Source organism: Microtus ochrogaster, unplaced genomic scaffold, assembly GCF_000317375.1.
Source record: "Microtus ochrogaster isolate Prairie Vole_2 unplaced genomic scaffold, MicOch1.0 UNK33, whole genome shotgun sequence".
NCBI classification, from domain to species: domain Eukaryota; kingdom Metazoa; phylum Chordata; class Mammalia; order Rodentia; family Cricetidae; genus Microtus; species Microtus ochrogaster.
In genome coordinates, this window is record NW_004949131.1 from 839,040 (window position 1) to 861,428 (window position 22,389).

A 22,389-nucleotide genomic window follows, 5' to 3' on the forward strand; every position below is an offset into this window, starting at 1 on the left:
TTTTTTTTTTTTTTCTCTTATTTATGAAAGCTAAAAGTCAAAGGGGGGCTAATTGGAAAGAGGAAGGGAAAGGGGGAAAAGAGTAAAGGAAAATGGGGGGTGTGGTTAAATACACAATAGACTTGGATAAAGATGGCGTCACACAACCCGTTCGCTTTGTAAAATGTACATACCTGATCTTTTAAAGTGTTCTTTCCCACGGCTGGTCATTCTTCCAATCTCTCACCTCCTTCAAGAGGACGCTGCCTTTCTTGCTCCCCTGCCTGGCCTAGTGTACCTGGTCTCTGTTCCCTTTTCTCTAATCTTGTCCTTCTGTATACCAGGGATAGAGAAAGTAGGCATCCAGCCCTCCACGCAGTTAGCAGTCTCTTACGATGCCCCTCGGGTTTGCCTTTTCCAGCCCTTCACGCCCCTCACCTCATCCCAAACTGCTCACTCCTTCGCCTGCCGTGTCTCTCTCCTGGCTGTTACTGGGCACGATTCTAAGGAGGTCTCTGTACTGTCTCTCCAATCCGTCTACATGTGCCTTCTCTCAGTATCTACAAGGCTCACGCCCTCGTCCTTAGCTCCCTTTCTTCTACAGTCCAGGACTGTCTGACCAGGGAATAGTGCTGCCCATCATGGGCCATTATCCATTAGCAACCAAAACAATCTCCCAGAGACATGCCCACCTGCTTGTTTTAAGCTGATCTTGGAAATCTTTCAATGAGTTCCTTCTCATATGACTCCAAGTGACAGTTAAAGCTGACGAGGGTGCTCTCATCGACCTCACAGCCCACTCTTGGGACTGTGTGATAGTTCCTGTCTTCCACAGCTGTCCTGTCCATTGTGTTTCTCCAGCATTTATGTTGTTATCTTAGTCATGATGCCAGCCTGTCAGATAATAAACATATGGATCAATGTATCAGTCAGTTTATGCAACATCCTCCTTAGAGGTAGTTTGATAACAGGATTAAAGTTCTTTCTTCACATATGCAACGTTAGACTTTCCCATTTTACCATGTTATCTCTGACACATTTCTGGTATTCCACGATGCTACCTGTTATGTAATCCTAATATTGCTTTATGTATGAGGGAATATATCCCCTCCTTCTTCTTGTTTATCCTACCTTAAGAAACTACACATTTTCTTATGAATTGGATTCTTATCTTGTGAACCAGTTGTAAGTTTATAATAATCTGTACAGCTTTTGAATTAAAAAAAAATCATTTTTTCAAGCATAAGTCCTCAGGACATAAAGGGTGCCAGGACTGAGCTGGTACTTCTGGCATGGTGCCCTGGGCTCCGCCTCATTTGAGTCATGGTTAATAGACCCTTGGCTATGCCGTGCTTTCATTTCTCCAGCTAGGATTGGTGGTAACGGGAAATTTGATAAAATATGAAAGGCAGCTGGGTGTGGTGGCTCAGGCATGTAATCCCAGCTCTCTGGATGCTGGGACGAGAGGATCATGGGTTCAAAACCAACCTAGGCTATACAGCAAAGCCTGACTCAAACCAAACAGCAGATAAATAAATTAAATACATTAATAAAGAAGGAAGGAAGAACTGGTAGTCACATGAACTGAGGACAGAGCAAAGCGTTGCCCATGAGGGCGACTTTCAGAGCACTTGATGCATATTCTGTTGGTTTTTCCCCCTTTAGCCTCTCTTCCATTTCTTCTCAGAATCTTTATGATTCTCGTTTTTTTCAAATGGACTGTAAAAAATTATCTCCTGTCTTAACATAGCAGTGCCTTTGGGTTCCCCAAAACGTCTATCTGCATCCATTTCTGGCTCTCCTGCTGGTGGTACCACTTTGCCTGCTGATAGGTGTTTGACTGAACTACATGCTACCTTGTCACCTAGAACACCACTGGTGTTGGGCAGTGCACTGAGCGTTGCTGAGACAACCTTAGCTCTTCTTTTCTAGTGTCCATATTACATGTTTAATTCATATTATAGGCATTTTTAATGTCCCATTTTTGCTTAAGCTCACTATCAATGAGCTTCAGCAGAAGTAATAGTTTATTGCGTGATTACCATAATTTGCTTTATTATTTCTTTAGGAATCTTGCATTTTTTAGTGTTATAAATCACATCTGCAGAGTGATATCTTTGTAAATAGTGCAATGAAATGAACTCAATCATAGGAACTTTGAAGACTGTAATGAGGTATATATACATTAGCCTCTTGTCTTTTATGCCAAAGAGAGTGTCAGCATGATTTGCTTGTATTCGTGATCTTGAATCCTTGCATGTTGGTGTGTAGAAAACTCCCATGTTCGTGGGTAGAAAGCTTCCATGTTGGTGTGTAGAAAGCCCCCATATCCCGTTAGAGGCCTGTGTTGTGGACATAGCACAGCAAGCTTCCATAGTCCTGTTGTACATTGACTGGACACTCTTCACAGTCAATACTACTGCAGTGAATATTCACGTGTCCCTGCCATTCCACAGAGGGACAGCCATACATTTACAGGGTAGATAGATGATAGAAGTTGGGTGGGGGATCCAGAGACTGTAGTTTTGGTGGGGTTTGCCAGTTGTGTTCCCTAGGAATGGTTTTACTTTGTTACTCCACCAGCAGTGTGTGGAAATGCCAGCTTTCCTCAAAGCCTCCACAATAGACCGAGGTGTAGTAACCCTTTCTTTTCTACCACGCCCAGGCCAGCCCGGTGTGAAATACCGAGTCAAAAGCTGCTGTAAATAGTGCTTTTGACATTTAGGTAGAAAATGGTATTTCATTGTTGCTTTATTCCGCTTTGATTTGGGGGACTGATAAAATTAAATGCTGGGAAAGTCTCTTTTAATTCTTCTCTGTTCCTTTTGTGAATTTGTCCTTTGCTCATCTTTACAGTGGGTCTCAGATATTTTAATGCTCTAAGAAGGTATTAAATATTTCATTTAAAATGCTGAAAGATTTTTCCAGTTTTCTGATATTTACCTTTATCTCTTAATATAAAATAACTTTATATTGACAAATAATTCGATCCTATACTTTCACATATAGTTTTGTGGGATTGTTGATTTTGTTTGTTTGTTTTTATCTTTCTCTGTTTTTTTGGGGGGGGGGTGTTTTGTTTTTGTTTTTTTGAGACAAAGAGTTTCTCTGTGTAGCCTTGGCTGTCCTGGAACTTCTGTTAATCTAGGCTGACCTTGAACTCAGAGATTCACCCGCCTCTGCCTCCCTAGTGCTGGGGTTAAAGGTGTGTGCCACCATACCTGGCTGTTTTTTACTTTGGTTTGGCTTTTGTGTTTGTTTGGTTTTACTTTGGTTTGGTTTTATTTTGAGGAAGGGTCTTAGGTAGCCCAGGCTTTCCTTGAACTCAGTGCGTAGCCAAGGATGGAACTGAACTCATGATCCACTACCTCCATCAGCTAAGTGCTGGGATCACAGGCACACACCAGCACACTTAGCCTCATTTATATTTTAGATTTTGGAATTCCAACCCAAAGATCTATGAATATTATTTTTCACTGTTGTTTGTGGGTTGATTCTTTAAATGTTTTGAAAGCTTCAACCCTAGTCTATTTGGAATTCATTTTGATCTGTTTCCAGCAGCATTTAATACTTAGCAAGCATCAGTCTTTCCAAGGCTGGCTTAACATGTGCTGAGAGCTGATTGCCCTTTAGAAATGGCATGAGCTCTGAGAAAACACGGTGGATAATTTCCCCTCAATCATGACCTTGGACGATAAGCTTTCCCAAGAGGGAATTTTATTGTAAGAAGGGCCTTATCTCACAATGTCTTCATCCTAATTTGAACCATTACTATTAGAGCTGATGCCAAATTAAGTATAAGCGTTTTCACTCGAGCAAGTCCGTATTGGTAGAAGATATGACCTCGAGACCTCCTGGGTGGCTGGCTATGCTCTGTGTGGTACCATGAGTTTATGTCACTTTCTAGCCGCATACACAGTGGTCATGATAATTCTAGTTGCCATTTTTCCTTCTGTGGGAAACTGATCTTTGATTGATAAACATGTGAACTGGGAGCCTCTGAAGTTACGCTCCTGAGCAAACGTCAAGGGATAGAATTCATAGTCTGACTGGATGCTGGCAGTTGAACCGTCTCGCAATACAGTCTGCTGCACTGAGAACAAACATCCTTATCTTGGGCATCTGTTTTCGTTCACAAGGCCTGTGACCCCAGATATGCTGGCGTGTTCTCTGGACTCTGCCTTTCCTCTGGCCTGTCTCACTTCTGACATTCTGTATCCTGTTCAGTAACTAAAACACAGAAAAGAGGGGATTCTCTTTTCTAGAAGGGCATTCCAGCTGCTACCTCTGCCAAGTTCTGCCTGGAGCTCGGGGAGCTTGATACATTTATGAGGATTTGCATCTCGTTCTTCTGAATCAGCCAGGTTAATTGCAAAACATTGCAAGTTTTATCAATTGTGTATTCCCCGTCTTCCTCTATTTAACAGTCAGCAGAAGAGCCAAATTAGATGTTTTCTGTTTTAGAATCTGAATTATTCAAAAAAGAATCTGAATTATTTTCCATGTGTTAATGGAAAAGATAAAAATTAAAGAATTGTTTGCCTAATGTTTTGAGGGTTTTTTTTTAATCGATCTGTGATCTATTGAGGGGTTAAATGAGGAAGAGCCTAAAGCATTTTCATTCTGAAAAGCATGGTTTTAGAAATTCTCATTCTAAATAGGAAAAAAAGAGGGTTGTGAGCCCAAGTTCCAAGAATGGTCGAGATTATGCTTGCGTGTTTCACTGACACATAGTCTCCTGTAGCCCAGGCTGGCCTTCAACTCAATACGAAGCTCAGGATGACCTTGAACTTCTGAGCCTCCCCTCTGCTTCCCTTCCCAAGTTTTATGATTACGGGCATACTGCTACTCCCTGTTTTGTTGTATTTATTTGTTTATTCATTTATTTAATGTGGTGTTGTGGTTTGAACTCAACTTCATACAGGCTAGGCTAGCACTCTGCCTGCCCCCACCCCCACCCCAGCCACAGCTCCAGCCCAGGTTGCTCTTCTGACGGCGTCAGCTTCTTATAGGACTTGTAATGAAAATGACGTCGGTCTGTCCAGATCCAGTCTTCAGCAATGTGCTCACCAAGAAGGTGCTGTGTTGCATGGGGCATGGAGAATTAGCATTGTGACTTATGGGCCTCTAGGTTCTAGCTCTGACTAGGAAAATATTATTGAGGAGTTCAGAGTGAGTTGTTATATTAAAAAAAATTTTACTCTGCAATTTCTAAGAAAGAAAGCATGACGTCATGGGGCCTGGAAAAACTGCTCAGTGGTTAAGAACACAGGATTGGAATTCAGTTACCGGCACCTACACTGGGCAGCTTACAATCCAGGGGGATCTGTGGGCGCCTGCACTGCACTCATGTGCACCCACCCACACACAATTTAAAATAACTTTTAAAATCTGAAAAACAAAGCATAACTTCAGGTGATTACAGAGTCTGTGCAAATCAAAGGGGGACAATCTCCCAGATGAGTATTTCCCAAGAAGGAATTGTAGCTAAGGTCCACAATGAAAGAGAATGCCCAGAAACAGTAAAACTCCTCTTTCCTGTTGGTTTTGTTGGTCAGTTGTCTGTCACTAAGCTAAGGCCTTGAACTGATTAACATGGAAGAAAGGTTTGTTCCTGCTCAAGGCTGTAGAGACTCTGGTCAATGGTCAGATGGCCCTAGTGCTCTGGACCCCTGGAGCAGATGCTCAGTGGCAAGGGGAGAGGCGCAGAGGTGGCATGGGGACATAGCAGAGCAGAGCACTTAGCCATAGCCATGAGGTAAACAAGGAAGGAGAGAGGACTGAGTCCGTGTTCCTCTTTCCAGGCATATCCAACATGACTTACTGTCTAAGCCCCACATCCCAGGGCTCCACCGCCTCCTATTAGTTAGTGCTCCCCGGCAACAGTCCTTTTTTAACGCAGGGACATGAGGGGACATTTAACGTTTAAACCAGGGCATTGGTGACATAAAGCAAGCGTGCTCTGCTGAATTGAAGCCCCTGTTGTGCCATGCCAGCACTGACCCAGCAGGCTACTTGAAACATGGCGATGTGTTTTATTTCAGTAACTTCGTGTTTTTTCATATTTAGGCTCGTACAATTGCTTCTTTTTCTTTTAATGAAAAACACGCATTCCTTTAGTATAATAGTTTCCATTTCCCTCTCTTTGAAGCAATTGGGTTTAGTAATAAGATTATGTTGCAAATGCCCAGCAGGGTGGAAAAACAATTCCACATATGATTGCCAGTTTTACTATTTAAATTTCCCGTTTCACTTAGTTAGAAGACACCTCCCTTCCTAGTCATCCATAGAGGTCACATGTACACACCTCTGCGTGTTCAGACAGTTCTGGTGGCTGTTACTGCAGAGACATCGGAGCTATGATTCAGGCACAGCTGAGGTGTGCCCTTGACTTGATGCCAGCCTGAGAATGAGTGGAGACACTCACTTTATGCTCACTGCCTTCTCCCCAAGCCCTCCCTTTTATGGAGAAAAGCGATTTTGTGGGTGTTTGTTGTTGTTGTTGTTGTTTATTAAATATTTTTTTTATTATTTCACATACCAACTACAGTTTCTCTTCCCATTTCCTCCTCCCCACCTCCTTGGTACACCACCCCGCATCCACTCCTCGGAAAGGCAGTGGTGGTACAAGCCTTTAATCCCAATACTTAGGAGCCTGAGGCAGGAGGATCTCTTTTTGTTTGAGGCCAGCCTGGGCTACAGAGCTAGTTCTAGGATAGCCAGGACTGTTACGCAGAGAAAACCTGTCTCGAAAAACAAATAAACAAAATTAGACTATTTTGTATTTTTAAAATCCATTTAAATGTTTCACTAGGCAGAGTGTGCATGTATGGTTTCTGGAATTACACATAATCACATGTGAGGAAGTGGCCCTCTGTAACAGGAGATGCTCTCCACTGTTTGTGGGGTTTTTGTTCAGATTAAAGAAAAACTGGGAGGGAAAAATGAAAACCACATGTAGCCTCCCTCTCCCAGCCGGAATCTATAATCTGTTTAGAAGATGGCAGGCTTGGCTTTGCTTTCCTCCTTTTTGTGGTGGGGGTTGTTGAACAGAGTCTCACCAGTAACTCAGTCAGGTTAGGAACTCAGGATCCTCCCACCTCAGCCCCACTCCCCACACAGAGTGCTGGGATGGCAGGCATGTGGTACCGCACCCAGTTTGCCTCTATACCCTGCTTAGTTTTGTAATATTTTTTAGTTCCTATTATCTAGTTGAAATGGTAACAAATAAGAGCAACTCTACCAGCTTGCTCATCCCCACTGCACCATGTGGCAGTGCCATGCCCTGGGGGACAGCAGTGGCATTCAGTTTGATTCAAGGTGGCCAACTTTTCCCTCATTCTCCATCTGATGTGGGTTTCGCTGCCTGGGGGATCAGCCTCCAGCAGGGCAGGGCTTAAAGTGACTTGTTTTTTTTGTTTGTTTGTTTGTTTGTTTGTTTTAATCTGAAGGGGTTATGGAAAAGACATACATTCCCTTGATGGTTTCCTTCGTTCCTTCAAACCTTTTCTTTATTCTTCTTTTGCATTTTCTATTCCTTCTTTTATTCTTGATGTTTTCCTTCTAACTCATTTTAACTCTGTCATAATATTCTTTCACTTACAGCTTATATACCCCCGCAAAATCTTTCAGGCAATATAAAAATTACAATGTGGTTACATTCTGTTTTTCAAGTGGATGATTACGATGACTACAAGTAAAAAAATAGCATGTTTCCATATCCTTTACATGATTAAATATTTTATGTATTGCAGGTAAAAACAAATTACCCCGAGAACCCTTGTACATTCATACCTAAGCAGCTTGTTACAGATTAATCATGTGCCAAGCAAGATATTCTTCTCAGTCGGGTCTTTTACTGGCAGACTGTGTTTTGCAGTTACAAAGAAAGAGCCAATTACTTTATTATTTATATTGAAAGGTAATCTTATAAGGAATCTTAAAGGAATCACAAACCTAAACTTTTATACATAAAAAAACAACCAATCAGCTCTGTTTTAAATCTTTAGGGTGCATACCCCCTCATCAATAGTTTTTATATCAGGAAATTGAGGGCAGAACTGGGTACAAAGAATTAATCATCACCTTTGGTCATCAACCAATCCTAGCAAGAAAGAGCCATCAGCTAGTAATAACTGGTCTACTCTGCTCTTGTTTCCTGACCTTAACGAGTTCCTCACTCAACCCTGTGCCTTTCTAAAAATTTAGATTGTCTTCTTGGGTTTCTAACCTAAAGCTATTATCAAAACATCTGCTCTAACCTGAAGTTATTATAGGGCTTTGTTTCAGCTAACAATGCATAGCAAAACCCATGACTTCATCTTCCAGCATTCGGATTAGAGGAATTTGAGCCAGCCTGGCTCCCGAGATTCAACTGCTTGTCTTAATTATTTACTTGCACTGCGCTCTGTGTGGTCTATGCAGCTCCTTAGGTGAAACTCACAGGCCCTTTCTTTGCATTTATTTTTCTTCATCAATACTCTGTATAAACTAACATTATTATTATCAAGCAGACAGTACAGCTTAGGAAGAAATCATCTGTATAATAATCCGTATTGGTAAAAATGCCCAGTAGAACAGGATGTTTCCGTGAGGTAAACACACTATATCACAGGCAGTGGGAATCTCCCCGCTCCCATTCACACCATGTGTAAAGGCAAAAGACATTCTGGAGTCTGTGGCCTTTGATTCACCCATCAGGGTTTTGCCTCCTGGTGGTCTGACACCCCGAAGTCAGTTGCCATCCGCCTCTCCTCTGACATGGCCACCAACTATAGTGAGCACAGTACTTCCGTCCTCCAGTCTGTCATTCTTATGAGAATGCAAGCTGCTCCATTTAATCCTTGGCCACTTTCATGTCCTCCTCTCCCTGTCCCTCTGCAGGACTCTGCTGTCTCTATTTTCCTGGTGTTCTTGCCCTCACCCATCTCCCAGATCCTATTGGAATCTCTCATCTCTCAGTGGCCACCCACATCCCAACCCTGCTTCACTCCCTCTTTTTCCTTTTCTCTACAGTTTTGCCTTCACTGTATTTTGACATCTTTGTCTCAGTGGGCATCTCAACAGTGTTGGGAGGTAGACACTGTTCTGCATTTTGAATCCTTCCGGACTGTTTTTAGGAAAGCTATCGGCTCAATTTTTGTGTGGGGGTCGTTTCTGGTGTATAGTGTCCTGTTTCCCTGGTGTCTCCTCAGTTAGATTGAAAACCGGCAAGAGCTACCGGGCTGTACCCTCTTTATCCTGCTGCGTCTCGAGAGCCACAGACCCAAATGTGAGGCGCTTCAGATGGTGTGAAAAGCAGATTGCCTCCAATCCCCCCCCCTCTTTTTCTCTCTCCACCCTCACCTTCCAAAGTCTTTTCCCTTGTTCCCTCTGCCTTCATCTTTCTCCCAGGAACGTTTAGCATCTTCTCTGCAACCTCTCCCAGCCCTCTCCAGCCTGAAGAGGAAAAGCAGCTGTTTCCAGGGACAGTCTCCGTTTGCTGTTCCCAGGCCCTCCATGGCAGCAGCACACTTCTTCCTAACCCTGCCACACATGGTAATCCTCTAGGAACTGGTGTTGAGTAGTGTTGAGACTTAATCATTTCCAGTTCACAACTAGGCTTGCTTTGTCTCTACTCCCGTTCCTTCCTTCTCCATATTATTTTGAAATAAATCCCAGATGTCACATGATTTTTCTCACAGATGTTTTAGTGTGTGTCTCAATAAGGGCTTTTCATAAATATGACCATAATACCATTAGCACACCAGAGCTACTAAATGCTCTAGCAGATCCAGTGAGTGCAAATGTCAAATCGTTTCATAGCTGCCACTAATATTCTTTGTTTTCCTACACCTAGCTGGAATCCCAGTGAAACCCGAAAGTCTCTGTTGGTTGATATGCCTTTTAAATCCCTTCTAAATATACAAGCTACATCTCCATCTCCTGGAATTTTATGCATTTTTCAACTATTTGACGTAATTCCTTACATGTCTCACTAAATGTTTATTTGATTTGAAATCTATTGAACTCTCTTAGGAAAGAGAATTTGATCATCTAAGAGTCAGATAGATATGGTCAGCAGTCTGACACAGTTCTCTTTCACTGTGTGATTAGAAAGTCAGCCAATTGGTACAAAGAATTCCAAAGTGTTCTTTCTTAAGGATCTCATTTATGGCCAGGTGGTTGTAGCACATGTCTTTAATCCCAGCACTTGGGAGACGGAGAGAGTTAGGTGGAGCTCTGTGAGTTCGAGGGCCGCCTGGTCTACAAAGAGCTAGTTCCAGGACAGCCAGAGATGTTACACAGAGAAACCCTTTCTTGAAAATCCAAAACAAAACAACAACAAAAAAAAAAACAAAGAATTACTTTTATTTTGCAAATGAATGCAAGTGTGTGTGTGAGTGTGTGCATGCATGTGAGAGTGTGTGCATGCATGCGAGAGTGTGTGCATGCGAGAGTATGTGCATGCATGGAGGTCAGAAGACAACCGAGTTAACTCAGATCGTCAGTCTCAGCATCACCTTTACCCTCTGAGTCCTCTCACTGGCCCTTCAGTGTGCTTCTGCAAGGTCCTAAGGGGGAATTCTCACCAACCCTGAAGTGTGATAAAGTAAGATTTTACGTTCAAAGTAGAATAACTTTATGGTGTCTAATTTTCATCCTTAGTAAACCTATAAATAACCCTACCACCTGAAGATGGAATCAGAGCCTAGACGATATTACATCAAACTAATAAAATTTTACAGCCTTTCCTGCGAGCGAATGCCTCAAGTGGCGTGAATGAGAGCGAGGCCGCTTTGGCCTCGCCATCACAGCTGTTTCACGTTGCTTTGCCATCACAGCTGTTTCACGTGGTTTTGACATCTGTGTATTTTGGCACAGCAGCTTTCATTGATGGAGTCCAATCTTGCCCTTGCCTAATCCTTCTTGAATGATGCACAGTATGGACGAAGTGTTATTTTAATGAATCAAATAACCGCCCCTTTGATGGGAACTAGACTTGCAGAGAGCAGAGCCCTCAGAGTGAAGTGTGAAATAAGAGCTCTCTCTTTGTTCACTCTGCTTCTTTTCTCCTGGTCTTAGGAGCTGGGAATCCCAAGTGTAAAATCGCAGTTGTTTTGGGAAGAACGGAAACTGCTTCTGTATCCAGGTAACAAAGCGGTTCTGACGGAGAGGGCCATGAAAGTGAGCCAGGTGTTCTTTATGTCCGTCTAGTCACTTCAAGTGTGCCACGGGGGCGTCCTACCACAACAGGAGATATGTTAATAATTCATGTTGTAGACCTGCGTCTCAATTGTTTTACTTTCAAAATCTATCTGGGAGGCAGTTTAGGGAGTGAAGCTGTGCACTGTACAGGAGTGGCTGCTGCAGTTGGTAGTGCAGGCCAGTGACCTAAATACTCAGGAGGTGACAGAGGCAGAGTCCAGCCTGCTCCACACAGAAAGCTCCAGATCAGCCTGCAGTGAGACCGAACTGAAAGGGGGTGGGTAGGGAGGGAGGATAAAGTGTTCATGAGCCTTGAAAGATATTTGGATAAGGCGACTAGAAATTGAAATTTTCATTGTTCAGTGGCAGAGAATTTACCTGTCCTGTCCAAGGTCTTGGTTCAGTCATTGGTACTAAAGAAGACAGGGAGAGAAATAAAAGTGTTCAGAGTTGTCTGAAATACAGAAGCCTTTGGATGTGTGTATTAAAGACAATTGTCTTAAAATGTTTAATTTGGGATGTCAGTTGGCCTTTACCATTGTGGAGTAGTGAGGAACCTCCGGATTTGTTCCTTTGTGAACCCTTGTTTCTGTACCAGTTCTCAGCCTGGGACAGACTGGGCTAAGCACGTACCAGCCGTCCTTGCTTATGTGATCTCACGACAATAACAATCGTCTCAACTCTTAGCACCGTTTCCCTAATGCTGTCTGTCCTTTCTGCAGACACAAACAACACAGCATGATTCTTGTTCCAATGGACACACCTGGAGTAGAACTCATACGGCCTTTGCCAGTGTTCGGCTACATGGGTGAGCACTCATAAACAAGCCTGGGTGTCACATGCAGGAAGGTGGAGTCTGCAGAAGCGCGGAAGGGAGTCAGCAGGGCTGCGAAGCAGGCCCGAGATGAGCCCTTAGGAGTCCCTCCAGCCCCATCTGCTCTTCATTGTGCTAGGGGAGGTCCAGACGGAGCAGAAAAGGAGCGGGCTGCGGCAGCACAGCTTCCTGCCTCACTGCTTACACTGTGGAAAGGGCAGGTTGTCCTCAGGATGCAGTCCTGACTGGCAGCCTACTCTTTACGTGTGTTTGTATACTTAGAAAAGAAACCTCAATTGTGTTTTTTTTTTTTTTTTTTTTAAAAAAAGAGTCCACATTTAAAACATTGAAAATGAGTAAGCAGTGGGAGTTTCTCATCTTCTCATCCTGGAAATGGATGCCTGGTCACATAGTGGGTCTCTTCAAGGGGAAGAATGAAACATGAATAAACCAGTTTGACATGATCACTAAAATGTTTTAGTTATTTTTTATCTCTGTGTTCAGTTCTCTTAACCCATAAGAGTTGTTAGTAAGCCATGCGATGAATTCTGATTTAGTTGAGTACAAAACACTTCCTTTGACTCTGCCCTTGGGTGGAATTTCTAAGTAAGGCTACTTGTTCCCTGCCACCCATCCTGAGCACACACCCTGTGCTTGTGACACTAAGGTCATCCACTCATCGAGAGCTTTTGTGACTGCAGTAGATCAAGGTCCTTCCACTTGGGAGCTTACGCACTGGGAGAATGAAAGACCTGAAGGCGAGAAGCATCCCGGCTCATAGACTAGGACCTGACCAGTGCAGACCAAGAGTGGAGACAGAACGATGACTGTATTTCTGCCTTGTCACCCACTGAGCCCGCCTGACCCCTTGACCAAGTTCCTCAGCATTCTTGAATATCAGTTTCCACAGCAAGATAATAAACAGACAAACAAACTCCAGAAATGTTACTCGCTTTCATGCTTGGAGGGTTTTAATTTTCTTAATTTAGTTTCTGTGTGTGGAGTGTATCATGCCTGTGTGCATGTGTATCTGTGCTGTGCATGTGGAAGCCAGTGTTAGCATCAAATGTCTTCCACTGCCTGGCTCGACCTTGTCTTTCAAGGCAGGCTTTCTCACTGAATCCAAACTCTGACTCTGCCTGTCTCTGCCCTACCACTGCTAGGGCTACAGATGTCCACGAGCATCCCTGGGATCTATGTGGGTGCTGGGGATTTGAACTCAGGTCTTCATGGCACTGGGCAGACCCTTCCTTTACCAGCTGAGCTGTCTCCCCAGCCATCTGTTTTGGATTTTTAGATTTTCTTTGAATCCTTTCCCCCAAACCAACTGACCTTTGGGTCACCTGTATGGACATGTATGCCATGGAACCTTCCATTTCCATAGCTTTACAACCTCAGATGACAGATTACAAACCTCTATCAAACGGTTTCTGAGACCTCTTCTAACTCCAACAGTTGTGTTTGCTGTGACATCAATTGCTGTGTCCTGAGGGCTGAGTTCTACCCTGGAATGTCCACAATATATTCATCTTTGAAATGCTACTTTCACTGAATAATTATGATTCTATTATATAATTGTTAACATAATTAACATAAAGTATAATTGTGCAATATAAATACAATAAATATAAATATGTGGTAATATTATATAATTATACCTTATATAATAATATAAAATATAATTATACTTCATAGCAGAGTCACTGTGACTTCTTTGCTCAACTTATTTTGTATTTTAAATGATCATTTTCTGTTTTGTAGATAATGAACATGGTGGGCACTGGGAGGTCCATTTTAATCATGTGCGAGTTCCTGCTACCAATTTAATACTGGGTAAGTATCCCCCCCCCACACACAGTATTGTGTATTTCTATTCCCAGGTCTGAATCTGTAAAAGATATACATCATTAGTTTGGATACCTCCCATCTTATTCCAATTATCAAGGAAAATGTTCATTCTGTGTATTTTTCTTCTCTGGGTTGATATGGTTTTATCTGAGTGTTAAATGAGAGTCTTCTGTTTTATAACAGCTGGAAACATAGCTGAATACAAACATTATCCAACTGAGAGCAACATGCTTTTTCTAAAGCGAGGTCATGGGCTCCCTACTAGTTCTAAGGAAAGGTTAATACTTGCATTGAATTCAGATCCAAGAGAGAATAGACGGAATAAAATTTTAAATGTTCACTACATGCCTGAGATGACTTCATCTCTCCATTCACTGGAAACCTCCCAACCGTCACAGGTGGTTTTTCCTCTCATTTCTACCCGCTCACCCCCATACACACAGACCCTGGGATCACAATGGAGGACAAACTGCCCCTCCTTTGCCTTTCCTTGTCTCTCTGTGTCTCCCTTATCCACGGCCTTTTTTCCTGGACTCTACATTCCTAAGGCAGGGACAGCGGCTCAGCTTTCTTTGTAGCCTGATGAACTTGATTGCAAACTTGACTCTTTCCTCACCGGAAGATTGTTTATAGTATGGACAGCTCCGCCTTTCCTAGAAGTCATGTGGATAAAAGGGACTGGCTGAGTCACCCTCACCACGTTCTGCTTGCCCTCTCACAGGTGAAGGCAGGGGGTTTGAAATTTCCCAAGGCCGCCTTGGACCTGGAAGAATCCACCACTGCATGAGAAGCGTGGGTTTGGCCGAGCGCATTCTGCAGCTCATGTGTGAACGGGCAGTACAGAGGGTAGCCTTCAAGAAGAAGCTGTACGAGCATGTAAGAGGATCTTGAATGTCCGGGAGCTTGCTGTAGCCTGCTAACCTACTCTGACCTTAGTGAGAGGAGCCTGTGTGCTGGAGTGGTTTCCTCTAAGTGAGCTGGAGAATCTCTGCTGAGGGCGTGGTCACGTCCTGCGTGAGAAGCTGCTTTTCCCCAGCATAGAGAGTGTAGAGAGTGTAGAGGGCCTAGGACATCACAGCTCACTGAGGACTTGTGGGGACTGTCATAGAAAAAGAACTAGCCTTTTCCTTTGGGTTTTGGGAGGGAATTAGAACAGATCAATGTAAACATAGAGGAAAACAGTACATTGTAGGCAGAGTTTTTCATGGGGACCACTGGTCAGCTCTGTCCCACCATCTGACTCCCAAATAACCACGCAGAGTTATTGTTAATTATAAATGCTCATCCAATAGATTAGGCTTATTACTAACTAGCCCTTACATCTAAATTAACCCATATTTCTTATCTACGCTCTACCAGGTGGTGGTACTTTATTTCAGCAAGGCAGTTTCATCTCCTGCTTGATCCCACCCTTCCCCCATCCCCTGTACTTTCTGTCTGCAAGTCTTGTCTAACCTCTTCCTGCCTAGCTATTGGCCAGTCAGTTCTTTTATTAAACAAATCAGAAGGCACCTTGGCAAAGACACATCTTCACAGTATACAAAAAGATTATTCCATAACAGTACATAATTTAGAGAAAAAAGAAATATTCAATGATAGATTAAATAATGGGATGAGCTGACTCTGGAGGAAGCCAGTTTGCTACTGATGGAGAAACATAAAAATGGAGCCAGCATTTAATTGGTGGTACATGGTTTTTGAATTTTCATCTATAAATTATATACTGTTGTGTCTGTTATTAACAACCCACTATGAATATTGTTATAAATATACAGAAAAATTAAGTTGTGTGTATCAGCAGAGGGAAGTGGGATAGCTGCAGGCCCTGGAGAACCTACAAGAGAGATGTTCTCTTCTAATTTTTAAGAAACAAGAAACTTAGTATTAGGTATTTAATCTTACTGCTGCTCACATGCTAGTATTAGGTCTATCTTGTGTTGACAGAGGTATTGTGCTTGCTGCACACAGGTGTTTTATTGCATGAGTCCCCTGCACAGCTATAACCTCAGAATGTTTCACAGCAGCTTTTTTTTCTTTCTTTCTGTCTTTTTTTTGTTGTTATTTTGTTTTGTTTTGTTTTGTTTTTCTGTATGGTTTCACTGTGTAGCCATGGCTATCTTGGAACTCAGTTTGTAGACCAGGCTGGCCTCGAACTCAGAGAGCTATCTGCCTCTACCTCCCAAGGGCTAGGATTAAATGCATGCACAAGCATGCTTTTCCCATAGGGTTTTATAAGCTGTGTTTGCCTTGTGAAGCACTCCATCTTCAATGTTGGTTTTGATAGTAATGCTTGAAATTACCTGGCGTGAGTGAGAAGGAAACACGGAACACACAACAAACCTGCTTAGGAGTTTATTAGAGGGGGCATGCACAGGCCCGGGGAAGTCATTGTGCAGAGAGAGGGAGGAAGGTGGCATGTCCAGCTTTTAAAAGCTGCCTACTGCATATGCACAGGGGTTGATGTGGCTATGTCATATGCAGATGAACGGGGCTCACGCATGTACACAAAGGTCTAACTGAGTCGTACGTGGATGATGCACCCACGCATGTGTGCAAGACCTTAGCCGAGTCATACGTGGATGATGTAATCCACACCACACATGGCTCACAGGGGGCCCTTTAACATCCCTGGGGGCCCTTAGGCACTTCTGCCTGAGGGCTTGTCTGCACATGCATGGCCCCTAGAACCCGGAAGTATTAGCCTGATGTGGCTGAAATCATTACAATGCTGGTACAGATATAAATACAAATGCTAACAATAGTAGCATTGTAGCAGAGGAGAAACTGGAAGGAGGGGTCTGCAAAATACAACGGCAATAGTTACTTAACACTAATATTTGTGAAGTGTTCGTGCTCACTCAACATGGGCATGGTTTGTTCACAACACTGTTTTTAAGAAGAACGCAGCCAGCCTCATACACCATATGCAGTAACGATCTGGAGGAAGCCCCTTGGTGTATAGAAAGGACAGGAATCAGCAGTTGAGGAGCACTGTTGGAAGATACAGAGGATCATGATGAATATGGCCCTGTTAATGCCAAAAAGGTGACTTCTGAGTTGCTGATGGCACTGCTCATGACTTCTTCCCAGTAGCTTTTTGAGCTTGTCATGTAAGCGCTAGAGGACACGCTAGGGTATCCAGCAGGCCTCTGATAAAGGCGAAGGGAGGACACAGTGGGGTGTCCAGCTCTGCCCCTCTGCCCCTCTGCCCCTGGCTCCCAGTGCTGTAATTAAAGGCATACACCAGCACACCTTGTAGTAAGTGGAGCGGCGGGCTGCATTTCGGCCACTCCAGCTCCAGCATGGCTAGCTTATGCCCCGAAATAATTACACAGAAACTGTATTATTTTAAACACTGCCTGGCCCATTAGTTATAACCTCTTATTGGCTAGCTCTTACATATTGATCTAACCCATTTCTAATATCCGTATTGCCACTTGAGTATGGCTTACCGGGACAAGTCTAACGGGCATCCATCTTGGAGAGGAGAGTCATGGTGACTGCTTGAATCTGCTTCTTTCTCCCAGCATTCTGTTCTGTCTACTCCGCCTACCTAATTTCCTGTCCTATCAGGCCAAGCAGTTTTCTTTATTAATTAACCAATGAAAGCAACAGATAGATACAAGACCCACCTCCATCAACACCTGACCTGAGTGGTGGTTTTTTTAATTAATTAATTAATTTTTATTTTATATGCATTGGTGCTTTCCCATGAGTATTGGATCCCCTGGTACTGGAATGACAGACAATTGTGAGCTGCTTTGTGGGTGCACGGAATCAAACCCAGATCCTCTGGAAGAGCAGTCAGTGCTCTTACCCACTGAGCCATCTCTCCAGCCCCCTGAGTGGTGTTTGAATGCTGCACCAGGGAGGATTCCCCCCACCCCCATCTTTAATGTATCCTGCTATGCCAGTGAGGGCTTAAAATGTGTCTCCTTCTACTGGACCCCTCCCCCATCTGGCTCAAATTAATGGAACTGGCAGAAGCAGAGAGAACGTGAAGGCATGTCACAAACAAGAAGCCGCTCCAGTTCTTTCCTTCAATTTGTAAAAATGACATTTTGTTTCCCTGAATGAGGAGACTCCTTCCAGCTGCCTTCTAGATTACTCCAGCTCTGAAATAGAATTTCATCTTAGTCAATACATCTGGGTATTTCCCGGAGTGGTCAGTGTCCACCCCTCAGTGCTCTTCAGCAAATCTGGGGTCTGAGGAGACCCAGCTGGGAACTCGGTCCTTCCTTCTAAAAGCTAAGAAGGAGGAACATTTAAGTCTGTTCATGAAGTTGTGAGTTCCCTGTTTGCCATTCATCAAAAAAACAAACAAACAAACAAAAAAAAAAAACACATCAGCTCTGGCAGCTTGCTTGGAATTAGTTCTGAGCCTGTTTTTACCCACCAGGCCAGTCCTGACCTGAGTACCGGGACCCCAGACCACCGCCATGCTGAGTCTGTGGCCGCGGTTTTGGAAAGTAAGAGGCAGCAGATGAAGTTCTTTCAAAGAACATTTTAACCAGGTGTTGTGGTGCGTGCCTTCAGTCCCAGCACTCAGGAGGTAGAGGCAGGTGGAGCTCTGTGAGTTCGAGGCCAGCCTGGTCTACAGAGTGAGTTCTAGGATGTCAGGGCTGTTAGAGAGAAACCCTGTCTCGGAAAAATAAATTTTTTTTTACTTGACCCAATACGTGTGATCACAATGAAATCAATATAAAAAATAGGATTAATGAGGTAGTTTGCGTTTTAAAATTGAGTGCATATTTTACATTTTGTGTTACATTTAGACACACTTCAAATCTTAGATGCCATGGGAGGCTGAGGAAGAATGGCTGAGCATAAGATGACTGTGGGAGATTCCCATGGCTTGAGTCAAGCGCTGTAATTGCTGAGTAGGCTTAGTGAGCATCATAACAATCGTTCTGTGTTTAAAACTGGGAACCCGGAAAAGTCCATTTTGATCATCTGGGATCATTTACTATTCCTCCTGGACTCCCGTGCTGAATTATGAATGTCCAGTTGCTTCTGAGATGATGTTGATGTTGTCATGGATATTGTTAGGCTACAGATTTCCCATCAGCATAGGCTCATTTAGACTGTCCTTTCATGGAGCAAACTCACTTCCCTCTCAACACCACATCTTCATTGACTCCTAGCAACATGACCTGCTCCACTTTAAGTCCTTTTTTCATTCCAGACATAGGATTATATAATATGTAAGCATTTGGGGGTTGACTGTCTCCCTCAGTCACTGTTCTTTGGACAACCACAAGCTGTGTGATTCAGTAGCTAGCAGTACCGCTGAGCATCATCTCTTTGCATAGCCTCTGTAACATGAGGGCCTGCTTGTTGGGGTTTCTGTCCTGCCCAGTTCCCACAGTTGTAAGGTCCCAAAGAATCACACAGAAGGCCTACATAAGTTATAAACTGATTGGCCCATTTGCTCAGGCTTTGTATTAGCTCTTATAACTTATATTAACCCATTATTCTTATATATGTTAGCCACATTTCTCAGTACCTTTTTCAGTGGGGCAGGCCACATCCTGCTTCTTCGGTGTCTGGGCAGGACTGCAGGAGGAGCTTCCTTCTTCCCAGAATACTCCTGTTCTCATTATCCCACCTCTACTTCCTGTCTGGTTTTCCTGCCTATACTTCCTGCCTGGCTACCGGCCAATCAGCATTTATTTAAAATATAATTGACACAATATAGAATTGTCCCGCACCAAGCCTCACTACAGGTGAGCTTTGCATCTGCTAAGGGACACCTGCACCATTTGTGGTTTTATGTCTTGGGTTGTTATGAAGCTGGTAGTGGATGAATACTAACATCATTTCCATGAGATGCATGCCAAGAGAACGGTTTCTGGGCAATGTGTCATTGTCTGTTCAGCCCACAAGCTGTATGTGAGGGGTCCAGTTTCTGTGCATCCCCACCAGCATGTGTTGGTGCCACCATTTTCTTTATGTGGGCATTCTGATTGGCTTATACTGATATGTCAAATTCTTTATGTCACCCTTATAGGGACATCTTGTCATTATTTTCCACATCCTTCCTTTGGGCTTGTGTCTGATGTCCATTGTCTGCCTCGATAGTTTGATGTTTTCTACTGAGTTAGCTTACATTCTGGGCACTATAATCTATCAGCTCTGTGGTTTTCAAGTATACGCCTCCCCCCCCCTCGCCCCTTAGCGTTTTTCCCCATCCTTTAACAGGGTCTTTCATGAAGCAGAAGTATCTTGCTGTAGTGACCCTCACTTGTCCTGTTGTCTTTGTGGCCCATGTTCAGGCATCAGTCTGAGGCCTTTGTTTTGCCCGTCTGTGCTGAGGGTTTTATCTGACTGTTTTCCCAAGATCTTGCACTTTGTCCTGGAGAACAGCAGTCATAATGTAAGGCATGGGCCTTTAGAGTCCCGTTCCTGTCTGTTTGTTTGTTCCAACACTTGCTGGAGAAGGGTCTTTCCTCCATCTAAGTGCTCTTGTGCCTCTACAGAGGTCAGTCGCTGTTGTTTTATTTCTGGTTCTCATATGTCTGAACTCTCTGTGAGTCTTTGTCTACCAGCACTGCACATTTTTATACAACTTGTCTCAAAATAAGCTGGACTAAATTCTCTCACTTCACCCTCCTCTTTAAATGTTCCAGGTACTCTAGACCCTTTGCTTTCCCACGCAGTTTTGCTTTGAAGTTCACTTTCCATGCCATCTGATTATGTTTGCATGACACATCTTTTCCCCTTTGTTTTGCATTTTTTGCTATGTCATATTTCAAGAACATTTATTCAAGTCTTGTAAGAACAGACTTACCAATAGCAAATAAATACATCAAAGGAAGATCAAAAGTGCCAAGAATGCAGGCTGGTACCACTGTGAAATATCTCTGACTAAAAGATTGCTAACAGTACCCAGTGCTTGGGAAACATCTAGAATTGTCAGTCAGCAGTATAAACACTACCTAGTACAACCACTTAAACCAACCAACTATCTATCTATCTATCTATCTATCTATCTATCTATCTATCTATCTATCTATCTATCTATCTATCTATCTCCTTTTCTTTTTGATTTTTAAAACATGATTTCTCTGTGTAGCCTTCCTTGCCTGTCCTGGAATTTGCTACCAGGCTGGCCTTGAACTCAGAGATTCGCCTGGCTCTGCCTCCCGAGTGCTGAGATTAAACATGTGCACCTCCATTGCCCAGCAGCCAATTATTTCTTATAAATGTTATCCATTGGCAAACAATTCTACTTCTGGTGTTTGCTTTTTAAAACTATAAAATGAGGAGGCTGGAGGGATGGCTCAGCGGTTAAGAGCACTGACTGCTCTTCCAGAGGACTTAGGTCAATTCCCAGCACCCACATGGCAGCTAACAACTGTCTCTAACACCAAGGTCTGACACCCTCACACAGACATACATGGAGGCAAAATACTAATGCAAATGAAATAAAAGTAAATAAATTATAAAACAATAAAACAAAGAAGTCATACTCATCCCAAAGCCTGTATGGAAAGGTTTACAGAAGCTCCGTCAACTTCAAGAAGTTGGCACGGCCCCAGTGTCCCTCTGCAGATGAATGGGCAAGCAGACTGTGCTCATCCCCAGAACAGAGTCATTCTCAGTAACAAGCATCCCTGACAGTTAAAGAACAGATGGACTTGGGTAGAATTCAAAGCATTACACTGGGTGAAAGCAGCCGTTCCCCGTCAAAACCTTGCCAGATGATCTCACTGCACAGCGTTACACACCCTGGAAAAGGCAAAGCTATGGGGCGACCTGTCACGGGGGTTGGGGGTGTGGGGCTATGAGACCAGCCCACTGCTGCACTGGGGAGCTTGGGGGATGAGACTGTTGTACGTCACACCTGTGTGTTAAACTCTCAGAGCTGTTCCCATGAGGTCTTCCCGCTTGTCTGGAGGTGGGCTCTGTTTGTTCGTTATGTGTATGGGTGTTTTGCCTGCACTGCGTGTGAACCAGAAGAGAGCATCAGATCCTCTGGAACTGGAGTTGTAGATGATTGTAAGCTGTTGTGTGGGTGCTGGGAACTGAAACTGGGTCCTCTGGAAAAACAGCCAGTGCTTTTAATCACCAGGCCCTCTCTGCAGCCCTGGTTGTTTCGTTTTGTTGACAGGGTCTCATGTAGCCTAGGCTAGCCTTGAACTCCTGATTCTTCAGCCTCTACTTCCTGAGTGTTGGGGTTATAGGTACAAGACACTTCTTTAAGGGGAAAGGTCATTTTTAATACATACCATCAAAGTAAAGGGGTGGGTCGTCCTGAAAGTGTGCTGGGAATGATCAAGTCTGGTTAGAACCAGTTCCTCCGTTGTACACTGCAGAACGTCAATGGGGCTGTAATTAGTGTTCACAAGGACCACAAAGGGTGGTGTGGCAGTTCAGCCATCATATAACAGCAGAAATTCAGATACCCAAAATAGGCATCTGCCACCATGCCTGACAGCCTGAGCTTGGAGATCGTGGCACAAGATATGCACACATGTGTGCGCGTGCATGCGTGCGCGCGCGCACACACACACACACACACACACACGTACACGTGCGCACGTGCACATGCACATATT

General features: G+C 43.6%; 1 protein-coding gene across 1 annotated transcript in view; it reads left to right on the forward strand.

Moving 5' to 3' along the window:
* The window catches only part of Acad11 (acyl-CoA dehydrogenase family member 11), a 74,065-nt gene that overhangs the window by 46,641 nt on the left and 5,035 nt on the right, over positions 1 to 22,389 (forward strand). The window contains exons 14-17 of the mRNA XM_005368460.3: positions 11,044 to 11,110; positions 11,889 to 11,974; positions 13,742 to 13,813; positions 14,550 to 14,704. Coding sequence (XP_005368517.1) covers positions 11,044 to 11,110; positions 11,889 to 11,974; positions 13,742 to 13,813; positions 14,550 to 14,704 — 380 coding nt within the window. The remainder of the gene's footprint in view (positions 1 to 11,043; positions 11,111 to 11,888; positions 11,975 to 13,741; positions 13,814 to 14,549; positions 14,705 to 22,389) is intronic.